The sequence below is a fragment of the Anas acuta genome, chromosome Z (genome assembly GCF_963932015.1).
Source record: "Anas acuta chromosome Z, bAnaAcu1.1, whole genome shotgun sequence".
In the NCBI taxonomy this organism is placed as follows: domain Eukaryota; kingdom Metazoa; phylum Chordata; class Aves; order Anseriformes; family Anatidae; genus Anas; species Anas acuta.
Window position 1 is genome coordinate 4,422,125 of NC_089017.1, and position 26,731 is coordinate 4,448,855.

General features: G+C 49.0%; 2 protein-coding genes across 4 annotated transcripts in view; both read right to left on the reverse strand.

The window, feature by feature from the left end:
* Window positions 1–782: 782 nt before the first annotated feature.
* On the reverse strand, window positions 783–3,080 carry SPMIP6 (sperm microtubule inner protein 6). Its single transcript, XM_068667143.1, has 6 exons — window positions 2,943–3,080; window positions 2,087–2,234; window positions 1,512–1,624; window positions 1,321–1,396; window positions 1,000–1,208; window positions 783–872 (listed from the first exon to the last, which is right to left on the reverse strand). Exons 1-6 carry the CDS (start codon window positions 3,078–3,080, stop codon window positions 783–785), a joined length of 774 nt encoding a protein of 257 aa, XP_068523244.1.
* A 1,506-nt stretch (window positions 3,081–4,586) lies between these two features.
* The window catches only part of FAM219A (family with sequence similarity 219 member A), a 96,287-nt gene continuing 74,142 nt past the window's right edge, over window positions 4,587–26,731 (reverse strand). For 2 of the 3 annotated variants that reach the window (XM_068667939.1, XM_068667937.1), the window contains exons 3-6: window positions 19,658–19,760; window positions 15,198–15,278; window positions 14,780–14,834; window positions 4,587–13,730 (exon numbers count right to left, since the gene is read on the reverse strand). In XM_068667939.1, coding sequence (XP_068524040.1) covers window positions 13,572–13,730; window positions 14,780–14,834; window positions 15,198–15,278; window positions 19,658–19,760 — 398 coding nt within the window. In that variant the 3' untranslated portion in view covers window positions 4,587–13,571. The remainder of the gene's footprint in view (window positions 13,731–14,779; window positions 14,835–15,197; window positions 15,279–19,657; window positions 19,761–26,731) is intronic. The other variant, XM_068667938.1, reaches the window with a different exon arrangement.

Below are 26,731 nucleotides of genomic sequence, written 5' to 3' on the forward strand. Positions count from 1 at the left end.
CTCCCTGGTGCTGCCACCTGAGCGAGCTGCTCCCAGCAGGTGTCATGCTGCCACCTCCTGCTCCTTGCACTGTCACCTCCCTCAAGCCTTCATTTCCAGAGCCATGCAAGTACAGTAAAATCTGCTTCATTCTCAGCAAAGAAGACCTTGAGAAACATCTCACCAGGGCTTGGGCACGGGGACATCTGTGGGGAGCTCATTGCCCCGTTTGTTCTTCCCATTTGCTTTTTTTGTTCTTCCCATTTGCTTTCAGTTTCTGCTCTCAGGAATTTAATGCCAATCGCACGTCTTCTACGAGCCTGACTCCTAATTTTGGAGTGTGGGGAGTTGATGTAATAACACAGGGATGACTAAGCTGGATAAACAGCCTCCCCTCTCCCCTTGCTGCTTCCCAAGGGCTGTTCTAGGGTAAGAGCTGCCTCTGCAGTGGAGAGATCCCAAAGGGAACATGCGGGGATTAAAAGGTGCTGCTGGACCTGCAGTGGGTGAAGGACTGGGCTGATTACTGCATATTGGGCAGTGGGACCAGGACTGTGTTCCAAGAAGAGCAAGTGACAATGACAGAAAACACAAGAGCAGCATAGGCAACACTGCTGTGGCCCCAAAATCTGGGAAATGCTAAGCCACGTGCAGGCAGGCTGCACCATAGCCCCCAGAAAAATCCTCTGAGCAATTCTGCATCAAAGCCTAATGAAAAGAGAACTAGTGGCTGATGTGAGCAAGCTTTACCCTGGGGCAGCCTGCCCGTGCCTGGAGTAGTCCCTCACCCAACCCATCCATACCTAGGGCTCATATATGGGTACGATGGCTGGGGGCGATGTGAAGGTGCACAGAGAGTCGCCGTGGGGCTGTAATTGCAGCACGGGATGCTCCTGCAAGAGACATTGAAGGCAGGGTGTTGAGTGGCCCTGCAGACGAGGGAAGCCGTGTCCATCCCACCCCATCCCATCCCAACCCAACTCATCCCACCCCACCCGTCCCATCTCAACCCAACCTTACAGTCCTCTCTGCTAGCGTGTTGAGATGGCTCCTGATGGCAGCGTCCCCATCGACGTAGTAGTCCATCCCTCGCAGGCAGTAGTGGCGCCCGGAGCAGGGGCTGTAGTAGCCCTGGAAGGGTCTCCTCCCCGACATGGTGTACACGGGCTGCAGGGATGGCGGCGAGAGCCGCGACAGCCTGCGCAGCATGTCAGCAACCACCTCCTGCTCTGCAAGCAGAAGGACGGCGAGGATAAGGGGCGAGGAGGAGATCACCAAGCAGCTCAGCACCTGGTTGGCACGGGCACAGCAAGAGCTGGAGCTGCGTGTGAGGGCAGTTACCGTATTGGTTGAGGCAGGCGGGTTTTGGAGGGTATGGCACGGGTATGCTGCGCAGGTAGGTCTCCATCCTCTTCTCCTGCAGGGAGTGATCACAGCCCTTGCAGCATTGCCACCCCTTTGGTGCAGAGCCCGAGGTGTTGGTGGCACCCTCGGGTCTCCAGTTTCTTGGGGGAAGAGGAGCAAGGCCCTACCTTGGGTGGAAGGGGGAGGTAGGTGCTGTACTTGTTCCAGGCTGCGCTGTTGTAGGGGCCTGCTCTCCAGGTGATGTATTTGTCCTCGTTGACAAAAACTGGGTTGTACTTCTCTGCAATGTGAAGGTGACAGGCAGGGGTGGCCCATGGGGCGCGCAGCCACCTTTGGGGATATCCATGGGGATATGGCTGGAGTGTCCCAACAGCGTCCCATGTCCCACAGACATGGGCTCGGGGGTATTTCAGAGGAGCTGCTGCTTTGCATGCAGCTTTGGGCCACGGGATGCCCAGAGGGATGTGTCCAGGCATCACCAACCACCACAGGTTTTGGGAGACTGACAGTGGAGCGAGCCCAGGGGACCTCAGCATGGGGATGGGGATGGGGATGGGGATTGGACTGGGGATGTGTGGCCACAGCAAAGCCACGAGTGCAGATGCCAAGTGGGTGTCCCTTTGTCCAGGGGAACACAGGATGCAAAAGGAGGGATGGACTGAGCCACACCAGCATCCTCAGCTCCCCACCTGTGGCTCCTGGGGACATGCCCTGTGTGACACAGGATGGGACCTTGTGGTACCTTCAGGCCTGGTCAGCCAGTACTTCTCAGGCCAGTAGGCGGTGGGGTCGATGGCGTTCCTGTACAAGTACTCCTGCATCACTGCCTTAATCAGCTTGTCGGGCTGACCTTGGCTCGCTGGATTTCGGTCCCGGGGCACCGTTAATCCCTAGAGGCAGCAAAGAGCGGGGAGAGATGCCCAGGTGACACAGCAGCACCTGCCTTCCTGGGCATTGGGGCTCGCAGTAAGGCAGAGATTGGGGTGGGTGCACCAGGGACACCACGTACGGGGCCAGCAGCAGTAGGGAAACGAGTCATGAGACAAAGCCGGTCCCCTACAGCTGGCAGAGACCGAGAGGGCTGGGGTCTCCCAGCATTTCTGAGCCTGTTCTGTCCCCGCACAGCAGTGACATCCGTCTCTGTGCCCTCTGCTGGCTCTCTAATTACAATGCACATGCTAGTGAGGCTGAAAGAGATGTGGTGTCCTTCACCTCAGAGCCTGCCTGCTTGTCGGGCTGTGTGGTGAGAGCTGCCAGGCCATGGCACACACGGACCCTGCTGTGGCAAGGCCACGGCTCAGGGATCTGTCCTGGGGCAGGGCTGGGAGAGGTTTTGCCGTGCTCAGGACTTCACGGGGTCCTGCTGGCACACAGGGCTCCCAGCTGGAGCCTTGGGGCTGTGCCCTACGAGCCCAAAGCCACCCCGGGGTGCAGCCCCACAGGCACACACCAAGCCCAGGGGACAAAAAGCCAGCGAGCACGGGCCAGGAGGTGTCAGACACTTTGCTGACCAGCAAACACAAAACCCCTCTGTTACAGAAAGCGAGGTGCCCCCATTCACCTCCCCCTTGCTGGGGGAGAAACCCCGAGGTGTTTACCTGGGTCACAAACTTGTTTTCTTTCCATAGCTGCAGCGGGGCCTTCTCGTGGATCGACTTCTTCAGGGTGCACGGCGGGCGGTAGGAGTCGGTGTAGGTGCTGACGGGGGTCTTGTATTTTTGGGCGAAGAGGAACATGGTGCTGTGGCCACAGGGGTGCTGAGTCCTGGTGGGTTTTGGAGGGGGCTCAGCAACACTGTGTGAGGCTGGGGTCTCCCAGCCCACGTGGCCCTACGTGGAAATGGAATGGGGCCTCGGTGCCACCAGCTTCTGGTGGTGCTGATGCCGTCAGTGACATCATAGTGTGGCAGCAGGGGGGATTTGGGCCATTGGGGATTTCTGTGCCATGGCTGCGCTCCCTGGGACAGCATGTGCTGGATTAGGGCACAGCGACCCATCCCTGCTCCCCTCCCATCTTCCCTCCATCCCTCCTGACATGGGCATCCCCCTGGTCCCAGGTTTCTTCCCCTCTCGCAGGCAATTAAATTAACAAGGGTAGGGAACAATTTCAGCAGGTCCTGGTCAAGATATCCTGAAAGGTTTGGGACACCCAGGCATTGCAGTAATTGTTGCTTTTCCAGCCCCTCTCTCCCGTATTTCATTGGAAATCCTGAAGCAGCACCACACTGCTGTAGCCACCACCGTGCAGCATGGCAGGGGGCTCCACACTTGGACTGTGGCACTGGTCGGTCATTTTGGGGTATCCAGGGGAATTATTGCCTGCTCAGGGGAGCTCTCTCCCCATTTTCATTAAAAAGCTGTATTTGGGTGACTGCGAGTGGCCCGTTTGCTATCCCGAGTGCTGCAGTGTGCTCTGCAGGGCTGGTGGAGGGAGTGATCCTCACCCAGCACCACCAGCCAGGTTATACCAGGGGAGGGATTTACATGAACCATGTGTGCTTGTTGCCCAAAAGATGCCAAGCAGGACCCCCCTGCCCTGGGCACCTCCGTCCTGAGGCTCCCCAAGATGCCACCGATTTTCATCCCTCCTGGGAGCTGGGTAAAATCTGCTTGTCCATGTGGGGTGGACCCGATGGGGCAAAAAGGGGCAGTGGCTTGCTCTTTAATGGGATAAATTCGAGTTGTGAGCCTCTTGCCCATGGGTTTGCATTAGGAACTGGCAGAAAAGCAGCAGTTGACGGTGTTGAGGCATTGGTGGCACTGCTGCACCTCCCTCAGGGGTCCTGGGCTCAGTGCCCAGCTCCTCTCCATTACTCACTGGCAGCCCTAAATCATTGGCTGATGGGTGGAAGGAAAGCACAGGCAAAGCGATGGGGGCGGGAGGGAACTGGGGGCTGGAAGGCAGTGGGACTGCCTCTGCAGACACAGCCCATCAGCCAGGGCGTCATGGGGAGAGGAGCAGTCTTCTCAGATGCTTCCTCATGGGGAAGGCCAGGGCTGGCTTCCTAAATCCCCTCATCATCAGAGATGGCTCCCCGGGGCCACCCCACTCCCAGGAGAGCTCCTGTTTTCCTTGAGCTGGAGGCCAAACAAGGGTACATCAGTACAAAACCTCCTGCTCCCCGTCCACTTGTCCACCTGTGGTTTCAGCCTCGGCAAGGGCTGGGGCTGCAGAGATGGTGCATTTCGTGTCCTCCCACCCCGCTGTCCGGCTCGCCCCGGTGACAAAGGCTGGCAGGCTGGTTTTCATATGTATGCTTTTTAATATCATTAATTGTTACACTACACACAAACAGTAACAATGATAAATACTGCAATGGAAATGTTAAAAAAAAATATTATACGCTTCATGTTTTTTTTCCAAAAAAACATACTTTTAAATAAATTAATGCATAAAACTGATGGTAGAAAAAGAAGAAAACCCAAAACAAACCACAACACAACTGATCTGTTTAAGGCAATACTCTACGCGGACGGGAACAGAAGTACAACAGTGTGCTACATGTTCTGAACAGGAAGAAAGAAAAAAGAATCCATACAAGATGCAGATTGATGCTTCAGGAGTAAAAAACTCCCAAAACCAGATAATAAAACCAATGGCCAAGTTAAGTGCAGCATTAATACACTCTGCATGTCAAATGATTAGCAGGTTCCTAACATGGACTAAGGTCAAGCTACAACAAATTTATCTTCCTAATTAAAAGGTTATTCAGGTCAAACCCTACATTTAACTCTACTTTGCATTTGGCTGTTTCAGCTATGTTTCACTATATGCAAGGACAGCCAGAAATTCATCCCCTGTTCTGAGATTAACGCAAAGGTCGGGAGGTCTCTCCTGAAAGGCATTTCCATTAACTATATCCCAGAAGGATCCCATCTGCAGTGACCCACAAATGCCCCCCGCCACCCCCTCCCCTGGGCGCCAGGCACCGCGTGGTGGAAGGAGATCTTGGTAGCATTTGCTTGGGTTTAGTTTCTTTCAAGCTGAGGACATGAAATGGAAGTTCGGACTTGATCCGGACTCTAAGAGGGCTGTCCCCCCACCTGCCAGGTTATCTGGAGCCTGCTGGAAGCGCAGCCTGCTTGTTGCCAGCACAGGAGAAACCCAGCCTGTAGCCAGGCTGTGGATGCAGCTGTGACATTTGCTATCAAAAGCTGGTGTGAAGCTCCATACCTGCCTGGACAGCCAACCAACCCCAATTATTAATGCAGCCCAGAACTTGGCCACTGGAAGGTGGACAAAAATCTTAATGCCAAAAAAATCCCCCTCTCCATCAAAATTGAAAAGAAAAGGGACAGTAGCCACTTCCTGCCAGCTTCTCCCGGTGGATTCCCATCAGCTGCCACATACGCAAGATCGGCAGAGCCGGATCTCACCAGCATCGACCCAGTACGTTCCCAGTAAGGTGCAAGTCTGCAAGGTGCTGCCAGGGGCAAAGAAGCTTCCTGGGACATGGTCAGAGCCTCCTGTGCTGCCCTGCTGGGGTGCTTGTGGAAGAAGCCATGGTATACGAGGAAAGAAATCCAAGTGCAGTTACTGAAAATTAAGAATTGTGATGGCCAACAGCTGTCCGGACTGCCTTGGGTTTGGGTGGGAGGGGGGGATGCAGAACTGGGCTGAGAGTCATTCTGGTGCAACTGCCTCTGTTGCTCATCACAAGTTCAAGGGGGGAAGAAAAAAAAAAGACGATGGCTGCTTTGAGAAAAGAGGAGTGAAAGGAGGACGTGTGCAATGTAACAAGGCTTGCAATTCTAGAACTAACCACTGGACACGGATACCCAAGTTTACCTGCGACAACTAGTTATACTTCTATCACTGCTGCTGCTTTCCCCCCTTCCCTTATCCAACCCTTCTCTAGTTTGGGATGTGATGTTTGATGTCATGGTCAGTGTTGGTTCTCCCACCCTAGTCCCCACACAGCACTCCAGGGGACTCAGCTACAGGATATGCCATGAGGTCTGGAAGTCACACAGACCAGCTCAGCGTGCAAGCAGCGCCTGCTTCCAGAACCCTTTAGAAAGCTATTTAATGGTGCTTCGTTTCCTTCTCTATTAAGGTTCAATGACCCCTGTGGAAGGGGTTAAAATGGTTAAAAATGTGCGAGAAAGAGGGATGGGGGGGAATATCTTCCTGAAATTTCTCCCCTGCAAAGACTTCATCCTCTGCAAGAGTTGTTCTCTCTACAGAACTACAGCCCTGCCAGCGTGTTTCACAGCTGAGAAGGGGACCACTGACAGACTGCCTGCCCGAGGGTCTTGGGCTCAGGCAGGTCTTGGACTGGGGTCTTGGGTCCCAGTGTGCCCACGGTGCTGATGCTGGAAGGGTGACAGCACCCAGCTGGGCTTGGTGGCTCACACCAAGGTTTTAAACTCGCCTGGGTGACCCTCAGCCCCACGGCCTTCCCCTGGCCACTCAGGTGGGTGAAGAGAAATCCCATCCGGCTCGCTGGCTCACCCACCATCACGCCTCTTGGGTCTCCTGCTGGTCTGATGTTTGCCTTGGGTTTGTCACTGACAAGCTGAACGCACCTGCTATCCCCATGCAAAGAAATCTGAGCTGTGGAAGGAGGCAGAAGTAACAAAAACCAGAAGGGCTGCTGTGAAGAGGAAAGCTTGTCCAAATTTTTCAGCTCCCTGTGGGTCTGGATTACATCTCCCGATAAATTTTGCCTTTCCCAGATCATGCAGACTTGAGGAAGATGAGTAACAAATGTGAATGGCAGCTTTTTTGGGACTGGTGCAGAAAAGAGAAGGCAGTCTGTGCAGAGCAGTGCTTTCTGGAGACCTGACCTGGGGCAGCTGAATGGGCAGCTTGGGGAGAAATGCTGCTCCGGGAGGGCAAACATCGCGGCGTGTAACGGGACTTAGCTCAGCATGGCCATTCCATGGCCTTTTCTTTTCCTGGTGCCTACTGTGTTGGTTTCCAGTGCCACGCCTGAGACAGACACATTTCAATGAGGCTTCTTTTGTACCTTCACTCCCTGATGTAATCCCCCCGCCTCTGTCGCCACTGGTTACTATGGAAATGGCTGCCTCACAGACCCGGCACGATCAGCCAGGCGAGCTCCTTCCCGGAGCAAACCCATCGTTTGCTGAAGCGGCTTTTTACAGAGGAGAAAACCTCAGCCCCACCACCAGTTTCTGCTGGCAACTGGGCCTGGGGAGCAATGGGAAGAGCTGCTCACCGCAGGCACCAGGGGAAGTCAGCGATGTCCTGCTCCGTGCCGTGGCTTCCTGAATGCCTGTGTGGGCCACAATGCTCTGATCCATGTCACCTCCATTAGCCCCTGGCCCTTGCCTTCCAAGCAAGCTGTTGGAGGAGCGCTCAGCCAGGCTGCTGTGATCCTGGGACTGCCACCGGTGTCATGGGGGCTGAAGGAGGGGATGTAGCTGTAACCTTTGGGAAGTAAATTTTTGGGAAGCAGTTTTTTTAACGACAGACTAACACACATGGTTAGTCTGACATTAACCCTCTGTAATCCCAGGTCCCAATCTCTTCCTCTAAGCCTCTGGCCCTCCTGCTTCAGGGTTTGTGTGGCTCTGTAACAGGCAGGTTCATCTGGTGAGGTGCGGTTCAGGGTCTGGAGCAGCCCCTCGCACAAGGCCTCAACAAGAAGTGACAAGGATGCCTTGTCCTCCTTGAGGTGAAAAGCACCTTAAAATGAAGACCTTCCCGTGCCTGCCCCTCTGGCTCAGCCTGGTCCAGCTTCCCCTGTGGCACTCTGCCCATCTCTGAAGGTGTTTTTGAGACATAAGAACTAGAAAGACAAATGAGTTGTGAAGAGTCAGCTCTGAAGGGTGCCAGGGGCCAAAGCCAAGGTATGTTCAGGGTGGCACATGCAGCCTGTGCTTGCTGAGCAGCCAGGTGACAAAGCCTGTTCTGTCCTAGGTAAGAGTGGCCATACCGTGTGAGTACTTCAAGGAAGAATGGAAAAATAAAGGAAGAGCGCAGACACAAGTGCCTCAGATCATTACATACATGCTGAATATAAAAGCATGAAACTTCCCTGGGAATATCCCAGATAAGCCCTTCAGTGATCTCTTACACCCAATTAAAATTCACTATCTGAGCTGGAAACCCACTTGCACTCCTAAATTCCTTAAGTCTGCTAGCAGGGGATGGTGCTGTTGGACCACCAATTCTTACATGCTGCCTGTGTCAGGGTGCATATCAAGTAGCCAGCTGTGCACGAGCCAGCAGCCAAATAACTGGGAAACCTCCCCTTGCCAAACATCTGCACCCAAAGCCGTTTAATCTCTATACTAAGCTTACCCTGAAGCCTTCTGGCACATGCAAGCAACGTGAGACGCTGGTGAACAGAGGGAAAGGAGAATCGTGTTGCTCCGCAGAACTTTGAAAATACGTGTAAAACTTTTATAGCTTCAATTTGATCCTTGCTTGCAGAGCTGTCCTATTAATGGTGCCTGCCACACACTTGGCAACATCCATGCAGGGTGGTGGTGGCCGGGGAAGGATGGTTTCTCCCCTGCGCTGCAGAAGGGCATGGATGTCAAGAGGGGATGTGACCTGCCTGGGGTAGGAGCAAACACACGTGCCAAAAGCAGCGAGGGACCCCAGATCTCATTTCTGTGCGCTGATGGTCCAGCAGATTCTCTGCAGTAGTATTTGGCTGCAGTGCTAGCTCAGGGACGTGGTGTTTCTGGTGTATGCATCTGAAAACAAGCTTTGCTTGGTATCAGCACTGCACTGAGATAGATTAGCTTGGACAACTGGCATCTGCCCTAGGCCAAGGCAGCACTTGGCAACCTTTCCAGTTATTGCTTGTTTTTCTTCTCTTGTTCCATCTGGTGCCCAGCTGGGTCTTTCCTTCCTTCAAAAGCATCTTCATGTTTCTGTTGAGTCACATACAGGGTGCTGCACTTTTCAAGCTTCCTGCACGCCGTTGTACAGCTTGCAGGCCAGCCTGAGGACAGACTCTGCATGGAGAGGGAAGGTTTCTGCTCAGGATCTCAGATCAATGTGTCAGCCAGCACACAGCTGAGCAGAGCAGCTGTCTCCTTTTGGGAAAGGAGACGGAGAGCCAAACCAGAAGCAGTTGAGTCTGTCCTGTCCGTGGGTGAGCACAGCATCCTCAAGCCCCTTATGAAGTCTGTGCAGCAGGCTTGGCTGCCTGCTCTTGCAATCGCCAGGTATCTGCAAGCAGGATGGCCAGAAGAGCAGAATAGACCTGACAGCCAAATATACGCATTGGGGGTAGATGTGCAGCAACATCAGATATGATCCAGTGGCTCTTTCAAAGGTCAGCTTCAAGATATGCCTGATGGGACATCAAATGAGCCTCCGGGATGGTCACCTGGACATCAGCCTTCCTTCAGCCAAAGGTTATTTATACAACTAGGGGAAAAGCAGACTAGACCATGCTATCTAGGGCCCTTCCTTGACACTGGGGGGATACTTCCCCTCACACAGACATCTGGAAATGGGGGGGTTTGCAGGCTGATTGGAGAGACAAGAATTGAGTGCTGAGACCTTGCAGTCCAAAGCCAGCTTACATGAAAGGGCTAAACTAACATCTGATAAAAGGAAATGATTTGCCCAAACTCAGATAATTTGGTGACTAAAATTACTTAAAACCCTAGCTAAAAAAGCCAATCTGGCTTTAGGAGGCACCAAATGCAAATTCCTTTGTTAGAGGTGCCAGCATCACTATAAGGAAGTTATCCTATTTGCGTGGTAATTTAGATGGACTTTAATGCAGCTTTTCATACCCCACGGCGCTCCTCCCCCTGGTATTCTGTACATTTTGGACTGAAAATAAAGCCTGAGAAGACCGTATGGTTTGGTGCAAAGACTGGAACAAGGAACGATTTGTTTTCTTGCAAGCAACCTGCAGTTTGAAGAGTACCCAGCAGCTCTGCAGATTTTAGGGCTTTCTAATGCTGCAACAAAGAGTCAGGGGCTGTGCTTTTGCCTTCTCCACGCCACAGCAGCAGATATGCTGCTGGTATAACAAGAGCAGCGCCAGAACAACCATGTACCAATAACCACCTCCTTCCTGGGAAGCTCCCACAACCTCCAGTGAGGGCACAAGGAAAACCTTCTGGCCAAAACAAAGGTCTGAACACGAGACCAGACAGGGAGAGCCAAGCCAATCAATCTGCTGTTAACACACACTGCTGGGCTGTCCATCATAATCTGTAATGAGCCAACAAACGTGCCCCATGGTCATAACCTGATTAAGGGGCTGCAGTTCAGAAGGGTTAGTGGTCAGTTTTCTATGATAGCCACACGTGCATTGCCTTAATCCATTCAGCCTTCCTGATAATGACCCTACACAGGTAACTACTTTTCCCCACCCTTTCTACTTTATTCCCCTAATAAAATATATGAACACAAAGCATAGAGAGGAGAAGCCAAAAAATTGCCATTTTATGGTCCTTTACTGTTGTGCCAAACCAGCTATTTGTGCAACCAGCTCCTTCTGTGAGCAGGGAATAAACACTTGGCTTGTGCTTCTGTCTGTATTTGGAGGAAGCACTGGCCTAGTTCACATTTAAATTCATTTCCCTCCCTCACATGTGCAAATGAGTAGTTCCCTCCCAGGGACCTTAAGGGGTTATGGTGGAAGCAGGTGCACATCACACAATGCAAAGGGTGGAGGGCGGTTGCAGGGTTGTGGGGTTGGGGAATGCCTCAGAGCACACAGCAGGCAAAAAACAGCAACATGGGCAATGAAAGGACTTAGCAGTCGTTATAGGAAAAGTCTGTCCTTCAGAGGGGAAGCTACAGCCCTGGGAGACACAATCTCAGCAGGTCTCCTTCCATCTTTGTCCCAAGACAAAGGTGGTTTGATGGAGATCTGTGGGATGTGCAGTCTGCCAAGGTTAACCAACAGAAACAGATACCTCGCTGCTTGAGCAGGCTCACCAAAATGCCCCGAGCTCCTGCGGGAAAGGCTGAGCGCGTGCAGCCTGCCTGGAAGGCACAGACACCGACCCAGGAGGGTAAGTGCAATGGGGATGTTGCATGGTACCAACGCTGAACTGCAAACTCCTGCTTTAGAAGTGTGAACCTTTAAAGAGACTTGGCCATGTCCTGTAGGATTTAGTTTGACCATGGGGTTTCTGTTAGGTTTTGACTACATTCCCCATCTGAAAGAAAGACTCCTTGAGCTTTTCCTCCCTTTTACCTCTTCTTCCCACACAGTGCTGTTACAGCTCTTCTCCCCACTGCAGACAACTTGCTAATCTCACACCCGAACTAGCACTGGAGGGGAAGGCTGGCACACAAAAGAAGCAAGGAATTGGGGAGCTGAAGCTTTGTGCTTCTTTAAAAACATTTTTGAAATATTCCCCCTCAGCACTGCCATGTGATGAGAAAGTGAGAGGAATTCAATAGAGGAACACTCTCTCCCTAGAGGAGTTGGCAAGTTAACCAGCACTTCTGCACAAGGAGGCAGAGATGCTCAGTAAACAAGTCTGCTCCATCCTCTTCCTGTTCCCTGGCAGACAGGGCAACAGTCCCTGCTTTGGGGAGGGGGCAAACACAGCTTTCAGGGTTGCCTGCAGCTAGCTGATGAATAATGAAGCCCAGGAGCCCTGTATGCCTGCTCTTTTGCTCATGCTGCGGATGACATCATGCCTTGCACTGCACAGAGTAAAAAGGCGTGATGTTAAGTAAGTGTCCTCCTCATCACCCAGAGAACTTCTTAAAGAGTCAGCTCATGATGTGCTAATCTCATACGGGGGATCTGTACTTCAGGGTGGAGATCTGGCTCTTTCTCGTGGCTCAGGGGAATTCTGATGGGAAACAGAATTGCCTTCACTTTTTCTTCCCACCAGGCTCTAAAGAGAGCACTAATGTAAGGCAGGCAGCCTTTCTTTCTGGCTGAGCACGAAAAGACACTGACGTGGCTGTGTCAAAAGATTTCACCTCAGAGAAAGACGCCAGCCCACCCATCATCTGAGTCCCATGTCTTCCGAAGCTAGCAGTGTAAAACTGAACAGGGAAAGGACATATTCCTAATTCCAGAAATGATTTTGCATTTAAAACAATCTATCGGTGAACTGGCAATTCAGTCCAGAAATCTAACATAATGCCAGGTTTCCTGACTATTCCAGCATCAAATAAACATAATTGTTCCTGAGGTGGGACAGCTCTAACAGACAAAGTTTGGTGCACAAGGGGACAGAGATGCAATAAACAGTAGTTCCCTCTCACGGCTTTTTTCAGCTGAATCTACTCATAATCCCTCTGTTGCTGAAAACTCCCCTAAAGTCTGACACCAGCACGTTAACAAATCTCTCCCATAGGCACCAAGAGATGCACTGTCAAGAGTACCAACAGCCGAGCTCTAAAAAATATGCTTTCTTCAACTGTCTTTTTCAGCACTGACCTTCAGACTGTACAGCTTGAGTCCTGTCTTACGCAGGACTCATTTTTTCTTAGCTGAACAAAGTTTAAGATTTTTGGAAGCAGATGGCTCTCGCAGGAATTGAGTAGAAGCTGAAGTCAGTGTATTCAACTGAATTGAATTCATGATTATGGTATTCTCAGGCAAGGACTGAATCTACAGAGGGTATGGATGGATTGCAAATCAAATCTGATGTGTTTGGTGATAATTTCATGTGGTGCTAAGGGTAGATTGCAACGGGTGTGTGACACAACAGCTCCAGCTGGTACTGACTCACAGAGAAATGCCCCCTACTCGCCCTTTTTGAAAGTGAATAAATTGTGTCATGTTATTCCTGGCTTGACTTGCCATAAGAAAGGATGCCCTGCTCTGTTGCCATTCCTGTGCCCTGGTCACGGTGTAATTTTGGTTACACAGGCAAATGAGGCTTAGTGAACTAATTAAGAACTGACTCCAGGCAAACCCCCCTGACACCTCAGACTCACCCTGGTCTTGCAAATGGGTTGTTTTTAGAGGGTAGGATTAACTGCAGCCCCATCCGATCCTTCCCATCCTGGAACTGACACCTTACAAAACATCTCTGGTGCCCACACAAACCCAGAAGTATCTCTGGACCCTTCTGCATCCGCTCCCCGGACCAGTCAGTTCTGCCAGGCACTGCCTGGCACTTTGAGTTTAACTCTTTTGTTTAACCATAGTTTAAAATAACTTATCAACCAATCATAAAATGAATTTTTTGGTTTCTCCTGGCTCCATGAACACAAAGAGGTGCACGTCCTACCATAGGAGGAAGCAATGGCTGTTAAGTTTTACAGTTATAGTGGAAAGCACTGATCACAGCCTGCCGGCCTCACTACTGGATGTGACAGGCGGTGGAGGAGGTGGCTTGGCAACACATGCAGGTAGGGTTGACCGATTTAGGGGGGATTAGGTCGAGGTCCTCGTCATCTGGGATCTCATCTAACCGGTACCCATCCTTTAGCAGCTGGATGTTCAAGTCTTGGTTGATCTGCTACAGACAAAGAGACAAACAGTCAAATACTTGAGGCTTCTTGCTTCTGACAGGTTGGAAGAGGAAGGAGGTCCCTTATTCTGGAATATATCTCCCACATACAATATGGGAAAGACATATAATATTTCCTATATTTAAAATGGGAAATAATGATAATAAAACAACTAGGAGCTGTGTAGTCCCTCTGCTCAGTCTGGAGTACTACAGCAGTTGACAGGTGGTGGTAAAGCCACATGGCTCTTTGTAATCTCAGATTCAAGTGCTATCTAGCCAGCTCTGGGTGAAAAACCGTTTGAATCAGGGCCCACAGACTGCCCAGATCATTTGACCTGGTCCCTGCTCTGGGCTGTTTCTCCACACTTCAGAGAGATTTTGCCCCAGGAAGGGATGCAAGGGGGAACAGTTTCCAGCAGCTTGCGTGCAGAATGTCTGCTCAGCACCCTGCTTGTAAATCAGATCCTACAGAAGCAGCACCCAGAGTCTGGGCAGCTAATTCACCGGAGAGCTTGGGAATACATTCAGAAACAATACAAGGGATTAACAAATGTGAACTTCCTGCCATTTCTCTCTGAGAGGGCAAGAGTTCATATCTGTAAGTCCTCTTTGGAATTTCTGATTGCTCCAAATAAACACCCTCCAGGTGACCCTGACCCCCACAAGAACTGGAAATGACAGCACACCCTCAGCTCCTTTATTTGTGTCCTTGGCAAGTGGATGGTTGCTGAGCTGCCACGACAGACAAGTGGATGCTTTTGCACCACATGGGCCAGCACTGCAGGACTGAGCAGAACTGGGAAAAACTTCAGTGAAGCTGACGGGCAAATTTCTGCCTGTGGTGTGGCGGTGTGGGGACAGAGCCAACTAGATCACTGGGGAAGAAGGAAACATGACACAGCTTCTGCCATGGCCCCTTACAGACTCACAGAGTTTATACCACTGGTAAATTCCTTGTGTAGCCATTTTTGGCTGCAAAAGGCCACTCTAAGCCATTTCTGGATGCCCTACTATCAGCATTCATGGCAAGGATGGCAAGAGAGAGTGTAACTCACCTCAGCTGATGAGTATCCCGAGGAGGAATATCTGGACATGTCAAAGTCATCATCACTGCAGGGAAGGACAAGACAGCAAAGAAGAAAACAGTTAAAGAGACATGAATTCCCTACTTAGTCCTATCTTTCTTCTGCTGTGAAGTTGTCCTTTAGGCACAGACAATTTGCATCAAGGGAGCCTGGAGAGCAACTTTCATCTGTGAACCTCAGACATTTCCATGAAAGTGCTCTTTACTCTCATCTCTTCCTGCTTGTTTACACACACAGACCAATTATGGTGTATGCCAAAGGGCACAGCAAGGAAGGCTGCAAGTAGTCTGCAAGAATGGTTTCAGCAGGAGTTAGCTCCAGTGCTGTGCTCTGTCATGAAAACTTGCTCACACCATAACAAATATCATCTTATTATCACTTTGCATACCTGTCCGTATCCAGGGCTACCAGTGGCTTTTCATCTGGACTCTGATCTAATGACGAATAGCCCTTATTGGGAACGACGAGCCTGAAATAATTAAATGTTCTCCGTTAACCACAAAGTAAAGCTCAGTACCACACATAGTCATATCAAAGTCATAAATTAGGCTTTTCCCTTTTCATTTCTTTGCAAGTCCTCCCTTACTGGTGAAGACATTTAAATAGGTGCAATTCAGAGGAGGCAGGCTGTGTCTCTGGGTAGCTCAGAGCAGATTTACAGGGACAGACACTGGACATGCCTTGGGAACACACTCCTCCCTGGAAGGCAAAATGACTGGGACACTCTGGGCTTCATTCTGATGAAACTGTTCAGTTCACAGTGCTTGCCTTGTCAGACTTCTGTACTGATTTTTTTTTTTTCTTAGCAATTAGTATGTGGCATTCGCAATAAGTAAGCAGGAGAAGGTATTCTAGCTAGGGGAAGGTATTCTAGGATTGGAAATCAGGGATTTGGTCTTTCTACCTGAGTCTCTACCCAGCCCCCATAACACAGCAGTTGTGAAGTCTCACCCCTAATTTTAATAATATGAGAAATGGGTGCAGTGTAAGAGCCCCGTCTGACTAGCACTTTTAGAATCCCATTATTCTATAAAGACTTTCAGTTCATCAGAACTGTTACAATGGCTGATGATGACTTTGCACCTTTAATTGCCTGAGGGAATCTGTGGAATGGAATACAGACTTCAGAGCCTCTAGCATAAAGAAAATATATCATTCAACGGTATCCAGCTCACAACAGTTATTTCATCCACAAAATTGCACAAAGACTTGAGTTCATATTTAAAATAAGACCAACCAGACTCAACAAATGGAGCAAGGTACTATGCTCAGCAGGTGGGAACTGCAAGATAATCACAGAAATCTCCTTATTCAGTGGGTTAAATCAGATTCTCTCCCAAACGACTGACTGTTCTTTAACAATACAATGATGCAGCAGGGCTTCACTAAGAGTCTGGGAAAGTCTAAAAATGATAATCCGTCTCATCCATGCTCTAACTGCCCTTTAACCAGCTGCAAAGCTCTTCTGCTTCTGCTCAGAAAGTTTCAGAAAGCCATTACGATTTTAGTAATGTAAAGGCATTGAAGATGGGCAAGGCTCAGGGAGAGCAAAATACATGAAATGTTGTAACAAAGCAGATATATAGGCTCACGACTAGTTGCATTTTCTTACCGCATTCATTGAAATGCAAGGCTAAAGAAATTAATTGATGATGCAGAATTTCCAGCCTGCTGCATCAGGGAACTGCAGAAAATGGGATCCACTTGCAAAATGCAAAACCCCTTCCCATATCCTCCAGAGGTTCCTTCTGCTCCCTACAAAGCATGTAGGAAGGAAGTCAAGAAGCAAAGATGTCTGGAACTAAAACAGAAGCTGTGATCTGGCAGCAGCAGCTTGCCTGCACGGATACCAGAGGCACTCACTCCCATGCCTGCTCTCCATTTTTCACGTCACAGCTCCACACGCAGTCACTGACAATTGTTACTACATTGTGAATGAACAAAGCACCATCAGGGGATCAAGGAGAACAGCCCTTTGTGGTGCTATTTACTTGATTAAAACAAATCACTACATCTTTTTGTTGAGAAATGCCTTTTTTCTTAGTAATGAAACTTCCAACTTTTCTGCCACAGGCTAAAACTGTGATAATGTTTTTGTCCCTGATTTAAGCCTTCTTCTTGCATCCTGATTGCCTTTTTTTTCTTGCTTCCCAGTGTCCCTGGAACAAAGCTGGGTTTGAGTTATACCTGCTTTCATCTGCAGGTATGAGCATTTTGTCTGGGTGGTTTTGGTTGCTTAACGTGGAATGTTTTACAACAACATCTGAGTTTAGTGTATTCTTAGAGTGGACTACAGTATCTGGCTGCGTAGAAGTAGTGCAGATGGTGTTGTGGGCTCTGCCTGTGCTTGTAGTGGGGATTGCCAGCATCACACCAACCTTGTTCACATTTTATTTGCTCTTAGGGAGGCTGAGCATGTTACAGATCCAGATTTTTTCACCTCTAAGGCTGGCTGTGCCCCTGCCTCAGGAGAAGATTGAATGATGAAGGCAACCTGGTACCAGAGGTCGTATTTCAGAAATTCATACAAGTAATACTGAAGAACAATGGCCTTGGGGAAGGAGGAGAAAGTGGGACAGGGATAAGGAGAAGCAATACACTTTGCCTGAATGAAGGAAAACGTATCTGATGAGGACAAGAGCAAAAAAAAAGGGGAAATGGCTTCAGCTTCTTCTCCTTCAGAGCATGAAAGAAGCCAACAGTTCAGACGTAAAGAGCAACTAGAACCTGGATGTTTTGCTGTGTATCCCACTGGAGTTTCTCATTGTACTGCAGCCTTGTGAACAAGGTTGTGGCATTTCTGCCTTCCTGGGGTTGCCCTGTCTATGGCAGGTCAGAGGTGTCGTGAGGGCTGTGCCCAGAGTGATGCTTGGTTCCCAGAAAGCCAAGGGAGCTGGGGGATGAGGAATCATGGGCCAGCAAGAGCCTGTGCCAGGCATCTCCCAGCTGTATGGGAGCAACGGAGCTTGGCTACATGTGCTACTAAAGCAGTTGCTGCAAACCTGTGTTTTTCAGATCCCAAAGGAAGCTTCTAAAAGCTGTGTGAAAAGTTACTAAAATATGCAAGCCTATTGCCAGCAGGCTTAGCTTGGCTGTGCAGGGGTCTCCACTCTTTGAACACTGCTTCGATGTCCATGAGTGGAATAAAACTGAGCTGTCTGTTCTAAAGCTTTTGTCCATGGTCCTCAGTGCTCTGCCCTTCCCAAACCAAAACACTCTTCCTTCCACTGGCAGCTCTGAAGCAGCAGCCCCTCCAGTCAAAAGTCACCAATTTTACAAGTAGGCATCTGCACTTATCTTGTCCTCTTCCCTTACTATCTTCCTCCACTAATTTCAGCGTTTCTAAATCTCTAAAGCAGCAAATCTGCTACCATTCCTCTTGGGAAGCTATTGTGCAGGCTAAGGTCAAAAGAATCCAAGTCTTCCCAGCTTGCATTTGGGAAACAAAGAGGAGCAGTGGGCATGGAAAACCCAGCTGAAAGCATTTGCATAATTTCTTACTGCCAGTAAAGGCCTGGCACCTTTATGTGGTCTCAACAACCAGATTTGGAGCAGTGAGCAGGCTAGCATATTTCACCAACATTGCAGGTGCTTACAAATAAAACTTGACAATGTCCTGGCATGATTTATGACTGCTGTTGTGGGTTTCGGGAACTAATTTGAAACAAGAAACCTCATCTGTTGGATGCATTGCACAGAGAAACTCTCACCTACAGCTCCTGTTCTACTTAATATATGATAATCCATTGCAAGTTTCTTATTCATCAACAAAAACCCAGCTTTAATGCAGATTCTGCTCTCATTTTAAATAAGACTCTCCAATAAAAACTGCCACCTTTCTCACAGCATGCAAAGAGTGCAATTCTGTTGACTCAGTGGGTTCCTGCCCCAGAATGTAGGTAAACAATACACAATTGTACTGATGCCTGTATGGAAAATAAAACAGAAATACTCTGAAAGAAAGTATTCAGGTAATAAATTCTTTGTTTACAGAGGTTTGTAGCACTGTCTGATGCTGTTATACAGACATGAGCCAAAGCAGCCCCAGCAAAGTATGACCACGCTATTCACAGTGCAGAGGAGGTGTACAGCAAAGCACGCAGAGACAAATTGTACACAAGTCTTCATTAAGTTAATCAGTATGGGGAAGAGTGCATTTTCAAAAAGAAGCAGGGGAACTACTGGGATGAAAGCAGCTAAGTCAGAACTAAGCTCTAAGACGGTTTGCTGTTCCATGAAGCAGCACTGTTCGCTCTCCTGCTGGTAGGATTACAATGTTACATGAGGATGCCCAGAGCATTCAAGAAAAACATATCAACCCCCTGATTTTCATAGAATCACAGAATCACAGAATGCTTGGGGTTGGACTTCAAAGCTCACTCAGTGCCACCCCTTTGCCATGGGCAGGGACACCTCCCCCCAGCCCAGGCTGCCCAAAGCCCCATCCAGCCTGGCCTTGAGCACTGCCAGGGATGGGGCAGCCACAGCTCCTCTGGGCAGCCTGGGCCAGGGCCTCACCATCCTTACGGTAAACATCTCATCTAAATTCTCCCCATTTAGTTTAAAACTATTCTTCCTTGTCCTATCACTGCCTGTCCAGGTAAAAGCCACTCTCCGGGCCAAGCTCCCTCTGCCTCCTGTGGGCTGTATTGTCACTGGTCCTGGGCCCAGCTGTCCCCACGTCCCCCCAGGGGACAGGATGCAACACAGCACAGAGTTTGGGAAGGGCCATCGCTGCTCTTGCTGTGTATTTGGCAGTAGGGGAATGGCAATGAACATTGTCCTTGCCCATCTTAAGGCCATTAGGGATTGCAGCTTAGAGCACAGCTGAGTTTTCCAGTCCTTTACCTTGTCCGTGCCATCACGTTGTTCTTCTTGGGCTGCTGATTAACTGGGCTGCCCATGTTGCCGTTCTTCAGGGAGCCCTTCCGAGCCAGCTCCCTCTGCTTCTCTGCATATGGGATACAAAGGGGAAAAGCAGAATTAGGGCACCAGCCTGGCAGGTCACCATACAGCTACAGAAACCCAGACCTGACAGCAGCAAAAGGCATGGCAGAATTAACAGCACAGGATGTGACCACTCCATCTCCCAAGCAGACACAGCAGAGGCTGGAGGAGCTGTGTCCTGTTGCCTCCCAAGTCCTTAGGGGTTAAATCTCATACGCCCTGATGACCAGCAGCCTGCTGACCAGGCCAAACCACGATGGCCATGGAGCTTCTGGATGCAGGCCGGGACTGTCCCGCTGGGGCTGAGGAAAGGCAGAGCTCCTGCCTCTGTGCAGCTACGGGCAAGGGAATTTATCCTTTTACATTTCCTCCTATTCAGGCTGCCACCGAGGGGCCCAGCTGGGACAGGAAAGAGCCTCCAACAATGCAGCACCATCATTTAGCGTTAGTCCGGCCTAGCTTGACACCATGCCTGAGTTATTATCACTTCCCTGGCTGGCAACTCAATGGACTAGCACACCCCACAGCAGAAAATGTTGCTGCCTCCCCTTCTTCTCCTCCTGACAGCCGGTGATGTCCCCAGTGTGTCTTTCTCTTTTGTCTCATGCGGAATCTTGCGAGCTTTATTTCTTTAAGAAAAATAAAAAAGCTTCACGTTGTGCAGCTGCGTTTTTAAACAGGATATTGTTTGCTTAATTTTCAAAGCATGGTCTATTTGCTGCTGAAATGTACCTTAAACCTCTGACGCTACGTGGGGCTTTCTTTGCGTATTCATTGCAAGAGGGGATTAAAATTAGCTTCTCATTTAGGAGAGGCTATTTCTCTTCTTAATAACTTCTCACCACAGGATCATAACCAGAGTTCAGGTCCAAAAGCTAAGCCTTCTGCAGGAATGCAGCATTTTTGCTGTATTAAATCATCCTTGCCTCCAGGATAGAAGGGATAGGAGCCCATCTGTGATGGGCTGTCATATAAACTGTTAGTCAATTTTCAATTCAAAGTCCTTCCTTATTTCTTTTGGGAAACCAGTTGGGTTGAGTTAGCAATTGGCCACGAAAGCTGAGCTAACTGCCCCAAACTTACCCTGTGATGCCAGGCAAGTCTGGTAGGGAAAAGCAGAGTGTGAGATCAGCAAGGCAGGAAAGGCCTGGTTAAAAACATTCTCCAGAGTGTGAGAAAATGTTGGAAACTACTTTTGTGTCATGCCTGAATAATAGAGGTTTACCAGACTGCTGGCTGGGGAACCTGAATAGTGAATTCGTTTTGCTTCTCCTTCCCCTGGGGTGTGTGAAATGTGCTGATATATTCTTCTCTTGCAGGTTTTATTCCCCTTGGGGAGAAAAGCACCTGTTGCTTGTTGTGGGAAAGCTGCGTGCCTACCCGGGTGTGCAAGTGCGAGGCGGGCCAACTCTCTCCTTACCACAGGGGTAAGAGCAAGGAGATGTGTCCAAGGCCCCCTTTTTTGACAGACAAACAGTAGAGATGCCTAGATACTGTGGTAATGCATTTGGCTGAGGAACCTGCAGAGAAGGGTACACACTCATACAAACCATGCCCAGCGCTGCTCCTGCTGACAGCAGAGGTAAATAAAAGCTCATTGAAGTTGGCAGGGGAAGGACCAGACCTATAACTCTCTTTGGCACAGGCAACAAAGAGACTGATAGAGTATCGAAGTCAAAACCTTAAATCACAGTAATTTCTCATGACTGGAACTTGCAAATGCAGTGGTTATCTTTGTCTCCAGAAAAAGAAAAAAGAAAAAAAAAGAAAAAAAAAAAAAGGCTGGTATTTTGCAGGCCACGTGAATGGCGCTATTCAAACATGGAGGGATAAAGTGGGGTTTTATGGAGGCAAAGGTTTACAACCCTAAATACAAAACAGCTCCCACCCATCTACACATGGAGCTCTAGTGGCTGGCCACAAATATGCAGTGCTAAAACAAGTTGCCAATACTTCAAGGTGCTGTATAATCCACAAAAAGCACATAACTCAGAAACAAGGTTACAGATTTCATTTTCTGTCAAGACAGTTGAGGCTTGCCTGAGCCTTTTAAATGTACTGGTGCTCTCTGATTCCTATTGATTACTCACTACAAGCACTAATGCTGTTTTCCTATTCAGATTACTCATTCAGTTGATGAATATGGGCTTTAGCTAAGTGTCTTCTTCCTTCAGGAGGTCTCCCCATGACTATTTCTCTGCTCTTACTGAGTGATAATTCAATGTGTGAGGCTGAATGATACAGACATGTCCTATTTAACCCCTTCTTTCACTTACTGAGTGGCTTGAAGTGAATATTCCCAGAGCAATACCACTGCAGGAATACAGTGTCATTCTGACATTCATGCCTGTGTCCCCAGACAAATTTCTTAATCATAAATCAACAGGTCAGCTCTCTCTTGGTTGCTATAAATCCTGAGTCCCTGGTGGCCAAAAAGCAGAAGATAGGAGGGAGAACAGGAGGTCTGTCCAGCCCTGGAGTGAAAGGACAAGCTCCTGGAAGGTGGGGGAGATGTATATGAGTCACTTCAGGCTTGGAGGCAAGGAAATGAGCTAACCAAGTCTTACAAGTATTATGGATGATCTGCTGCTACTTCCACCCACTACCCTGAAGTAATTCTGGGCAGCCTTGCACAACAACAACTGGGTCCATGAGAATGGTGGGCTTTCAGTGCCCATTTTCTACTTGGTGCTTCCTCCTGGCCTAGCGAGGTGAAGTCAGTGAACCCCATTTATAGATAGTGAGCTCTTTCCAAGGTTTTCATCTTGTTTAGTTTTAGCTCCCAGATGTTTATTTTAAGGCCAGAGCTCCACATGTTAAATATCTAAGCTCCTTTTAGAAATGTGATTGGCTTAGGCAGTTCTGATGATGTTACTTTCAAGGTCCAACATGTTTACAAAAAAACTGTAAATTCACAAATAGATTCTCATAGAAGTTGCAATCAAATGCATGTAGCAGCACTGTAAAGAGAAGGTGAGAGAAGGAACAACAGCCTAGTCTTGAAAAGTAAACAGCTTTTTTCTTTACAGGCTGCCCCATACTGGCTGACATTAGACCCAAATGAGCATGAATCCCAACACCATCACCCTTCAGTGACCCGACTGTGTTAATCCTTGTGTGAAAGCTGGGAACCAAGCCTGTGGGCAATTCTCAAGGTTAGGACTGCATGAAAAACAAAGGTGCTCTTTCCTTCTGAGTATCCCAGGCTCCCTGGTATGGTAGTCAAGTAATCCCCATTGGACTTAAACGACACCTATGTTCCTGCTTGTCTCCCTAAAAGCCTCAAGGGCACAGCTTGATACACGAGGGGCATGGTCCCACCACAGAGGATAGGCTTAGTTTGTCTTCTGCCCTCGGCCACTTCTGGCACTGGCTATGCAGAGGCTCTCCATGTCTGGGACTGCCTGTGCTGTCTGTGGTATTCCAGTACGTGCAAACAAACTTCCAGGAAAGCAACACAGCCTGATGGAAAATCGATGCCGAACCTGCAAAACCACCTAATTCTGGGCAACTCTCAGGCACCAGGAGAATGAGGAAGGGTTGTTAACAGGCACTGGTGCCAAATGCAGAGAAAATGGGACACACAAGAACAAATGAAGGAACGGAAGACTGTGATTCCCAGACACCAGTTATTTCGTGCCTGCTGAGCTGGCTGTTTGATGATCAGTAAAAAGGTAATACGGCAGAGATACAAGGTGAATGACAGAGACTTGGAGATTGGGAAACCAGAATGAAACAAGGCTGTTCTCCAGCTATTTCAGAGAAATTGCTAACTGTTGGCAGTAAAAGGGCATTATAAAAGCAGAGCTCCAACAATGCTCTTAACGTGGCATTTACAAGTATTTGAAATGAGCTGTTCAGCTTTCATTTCACTTGGCTGTTATACTTTTTATCATTGAACCTAGTGAAATATTCACACCCATGTGGTTTGCCATCCCCTTCCCATGAAGCGGTTGGTTATGGGTGAGTGAGCATATTGTAAGTACAGATGTGATGCAGAGCCAACAGGCAAGCAATCCCAGCAGGGCTGGCAGAGATGGGGGTGAGACAGCTTCACCCAAATCTGACTTCCTGCTGGCTTTTCACTGATTTTCCAGACAGGTGCTTCCTGTGCACTACAGAACAGAGTTTGGGAGGGTATGAAGCAGCCAGTGTGTGCCTTTAACATTAAAAAGTATGCTCAATTAGGAGTCTGAAGACCATGTCTGATCATTACTAGGGCTGCTGTGTTGGGTAATCTACCTGGCTCCATGCTTGAGTGCAGCAAACTTCTGTTTCAGTGGAGAGTTCATAGAGCACAGAGAGCTGTGCCTTCAGCCTGATGTGCTGGGGATTGTGTCTGCACCACTTCCACCTAAACTAATCTTGGACATTGTGTTGGAAGAGGAAAGTGTGGAGTGACACACACGTGTGTGTGTGTGTGTGTATGTGGGGGGGGGTCCAGAATCCTCTCAATACCCCTATACATCTCTGAATAGCAGGAGGTGCAATGCAGAGTTGTTACCTGTTCAACTGGCTGGATGTGTTTGGTTCCTTTGTGACAAGAGAAGATAGTAATGGAGCATGCGAAGCAGAATGAACTTACACGATTGTGTCTACGTAAAACATGAGAGCTGAATAAATCATTACAATCATTCTTCTGGATTCAGTATTTAACAAAATCATAACCAGTTTTAATTACATTTTCAAAAAAAAAAATGTTTGTTTTGTTTTGCTTTTAAATGGAGTTCTGAGCAGCTTCTTTGGTACACGTTGCTATGTGTGGCATTGGTTTTGTCTACACTCTGTCCTAACCAGAAATGGTAAAAAAATAGCATATGTTTTGGTGTCCTGCTGAACTGCTCCTTTTGCAGTATCAGGCAAAGCAGACAACCCAGGAATTTGGTGAGCATCGGCTCGTGCTATGCTGAAGATCCATCTGGAGAGTCTGAATCGCCAAATCCACGCTTCCAGCTGTCTCAAGATGCTGACTCTGCCTCTGGTCAGACAGCTTGGGTTCAGAGTGGCTTAGGATGCTGTTGTGTCTCACTGCCACAGTGCAGTGGGTGTCCCCCTCATTTGAGGCAGCCTGATCAGCACAAATGCTGGTTGGTGGCAGATGAGGTTGATTTGCTTCCTTAGCACTGTGTGCTGGAAGCGGGCGGGCACTACCTGCTCCAGTCTTTGATAAGAGCTGCCAGCTGAACCTCACCACCTCAGCTGCTTGTGAACCTGCCTAGGTGGGAGGAGACGGAGCTTCCTGGGGACTGTGCAGTGTGGGTCCATGGGATCTGATGCAGTGGGAAGACAAAGAGAAAGTAATCCAGTGTGACAGAGTTGTATTTTTCCACCTTCAAGATCTATGAAATGAGATTTTGGGATGTATTTGCTCCTTTGTCCCCCAGCTGTCAGCCGAGACCATTTCAGCGGCTGAGGACTGCAGCGACTCCCTGATGAATTCCACCTTCTCAAGCAAGACGAGAATTTAAATTACACAGTAAACAAAATTAATCTGTCTGTTCACATCCCGCTGAATGATCAACAGAGTCATGAACAAACGAAGGGAGAACGAATAAAATGCTGACTTCAACTTCCACTTGGAGCCCAAGCCCTGGGCCCAGCTCAGCATCATTCAACCCAGGGACGTCGGCATGCATCTACTTAACACTGAAACCATCCTGAAATTTCACCTCTGACAGAGAACGTTTGGCAGCTGGGACTGTGCCACTCCTTGGAGAGATCTCAGGGTGCACTTCAATAGGGGCTTTGCCTGCACGCTTTGTATAGAAAGGGAGGTAGATGAATGCTGTGTGCTGTGGCTACGCTGGTGCCGATGGGGGCTGTGCTCCCCAGGGAGATTTGGAGCGCGTGTATGTGACCATGCGGGTGGCATTAGCACGGCTGTGGCTGTGTCTCCCTGAACCAGAAAAAAAGGCAAAAGAAAAGTGATTTTTACTAAATAGGGGGAGCAAAAATGAAAAGGGTCTGTCCGTGGCCAGCGCGCTGCTCTGAACACAAGGAATATGGTTTAAAGCTGGTATGTGCTGATCGCTGGCTGGCACTGATTACTCAGAACGGGCTGTATGAATTGGCATTGTTTCACCCAGCTTCAAAAAGGCTCTTCACATAAGTAGGGGTCAGACAGCTAAGTCATCCAGCTCCGAACTTCGGAAAGTTGTGCAAGACATTATTTTTACCAAGAGCACCTCAATTTTGCTGACCCAGCCAAACTTGGGGAGATTAGCAAGCTATGTCTAATTGTGAGAACTCTCAACAAGAACAGGCATACAAATCTGTCCTCCAAGGTCCCTCCCGGACCAGGTTTTAGGCACCAAAGTAGCTGCTTTTTCTTCTGTTTTGCCGCTCTGGCTGCTGCTCTGTCCCTTTGCCATGACAGAGAGCTGGCATAAACCCTGCCAGGCAGTAATTTTAAGCTGATGGCCTGACCAGAGACAGAAATGGTATGCAGTACAGCACAGAGACTATGTTTGTGTCTCTCTTCTGAGGATGCAGCTCTTAACTTATAACACAGGAGCTCCTACAACCAGCAGTCAGTGCGCTGCCTGCACAGCAATGCGCGGCTAACTCCTGGGGAATGCTCTTCTGGAGCGCTGCCTCCACAAGTTGGGGAGGTTTCTGTGTGGCCAGGCTGATGTTACTTTTTGAATTTCCCTTCAGAAAACATGACACTAAATGCCATGCTTTTCCTTGGCACAAAGGAGGACAGGTAAATGACTGCTCCGGTCCTCCAAAGCTAGAATCCACTCCCACCACAAGTATCTCACAAATTGGCTTTATGTTCCAACAGCATGCCCCCGTACCCTAGACACTCTGTCCCAGCCCCAAAGCTCATCTATCTGACCTTCATGTGATTATAGGAAAGAAAGATTTCTTTGTTTATATCCACTATTGGGCTCTGACATGAAGGAGAGCTGGGTATCCAGTGCAGCTAGCTATCCAGCAAAGAAAACCTTATGCTTGTAAACATTAGGGAGA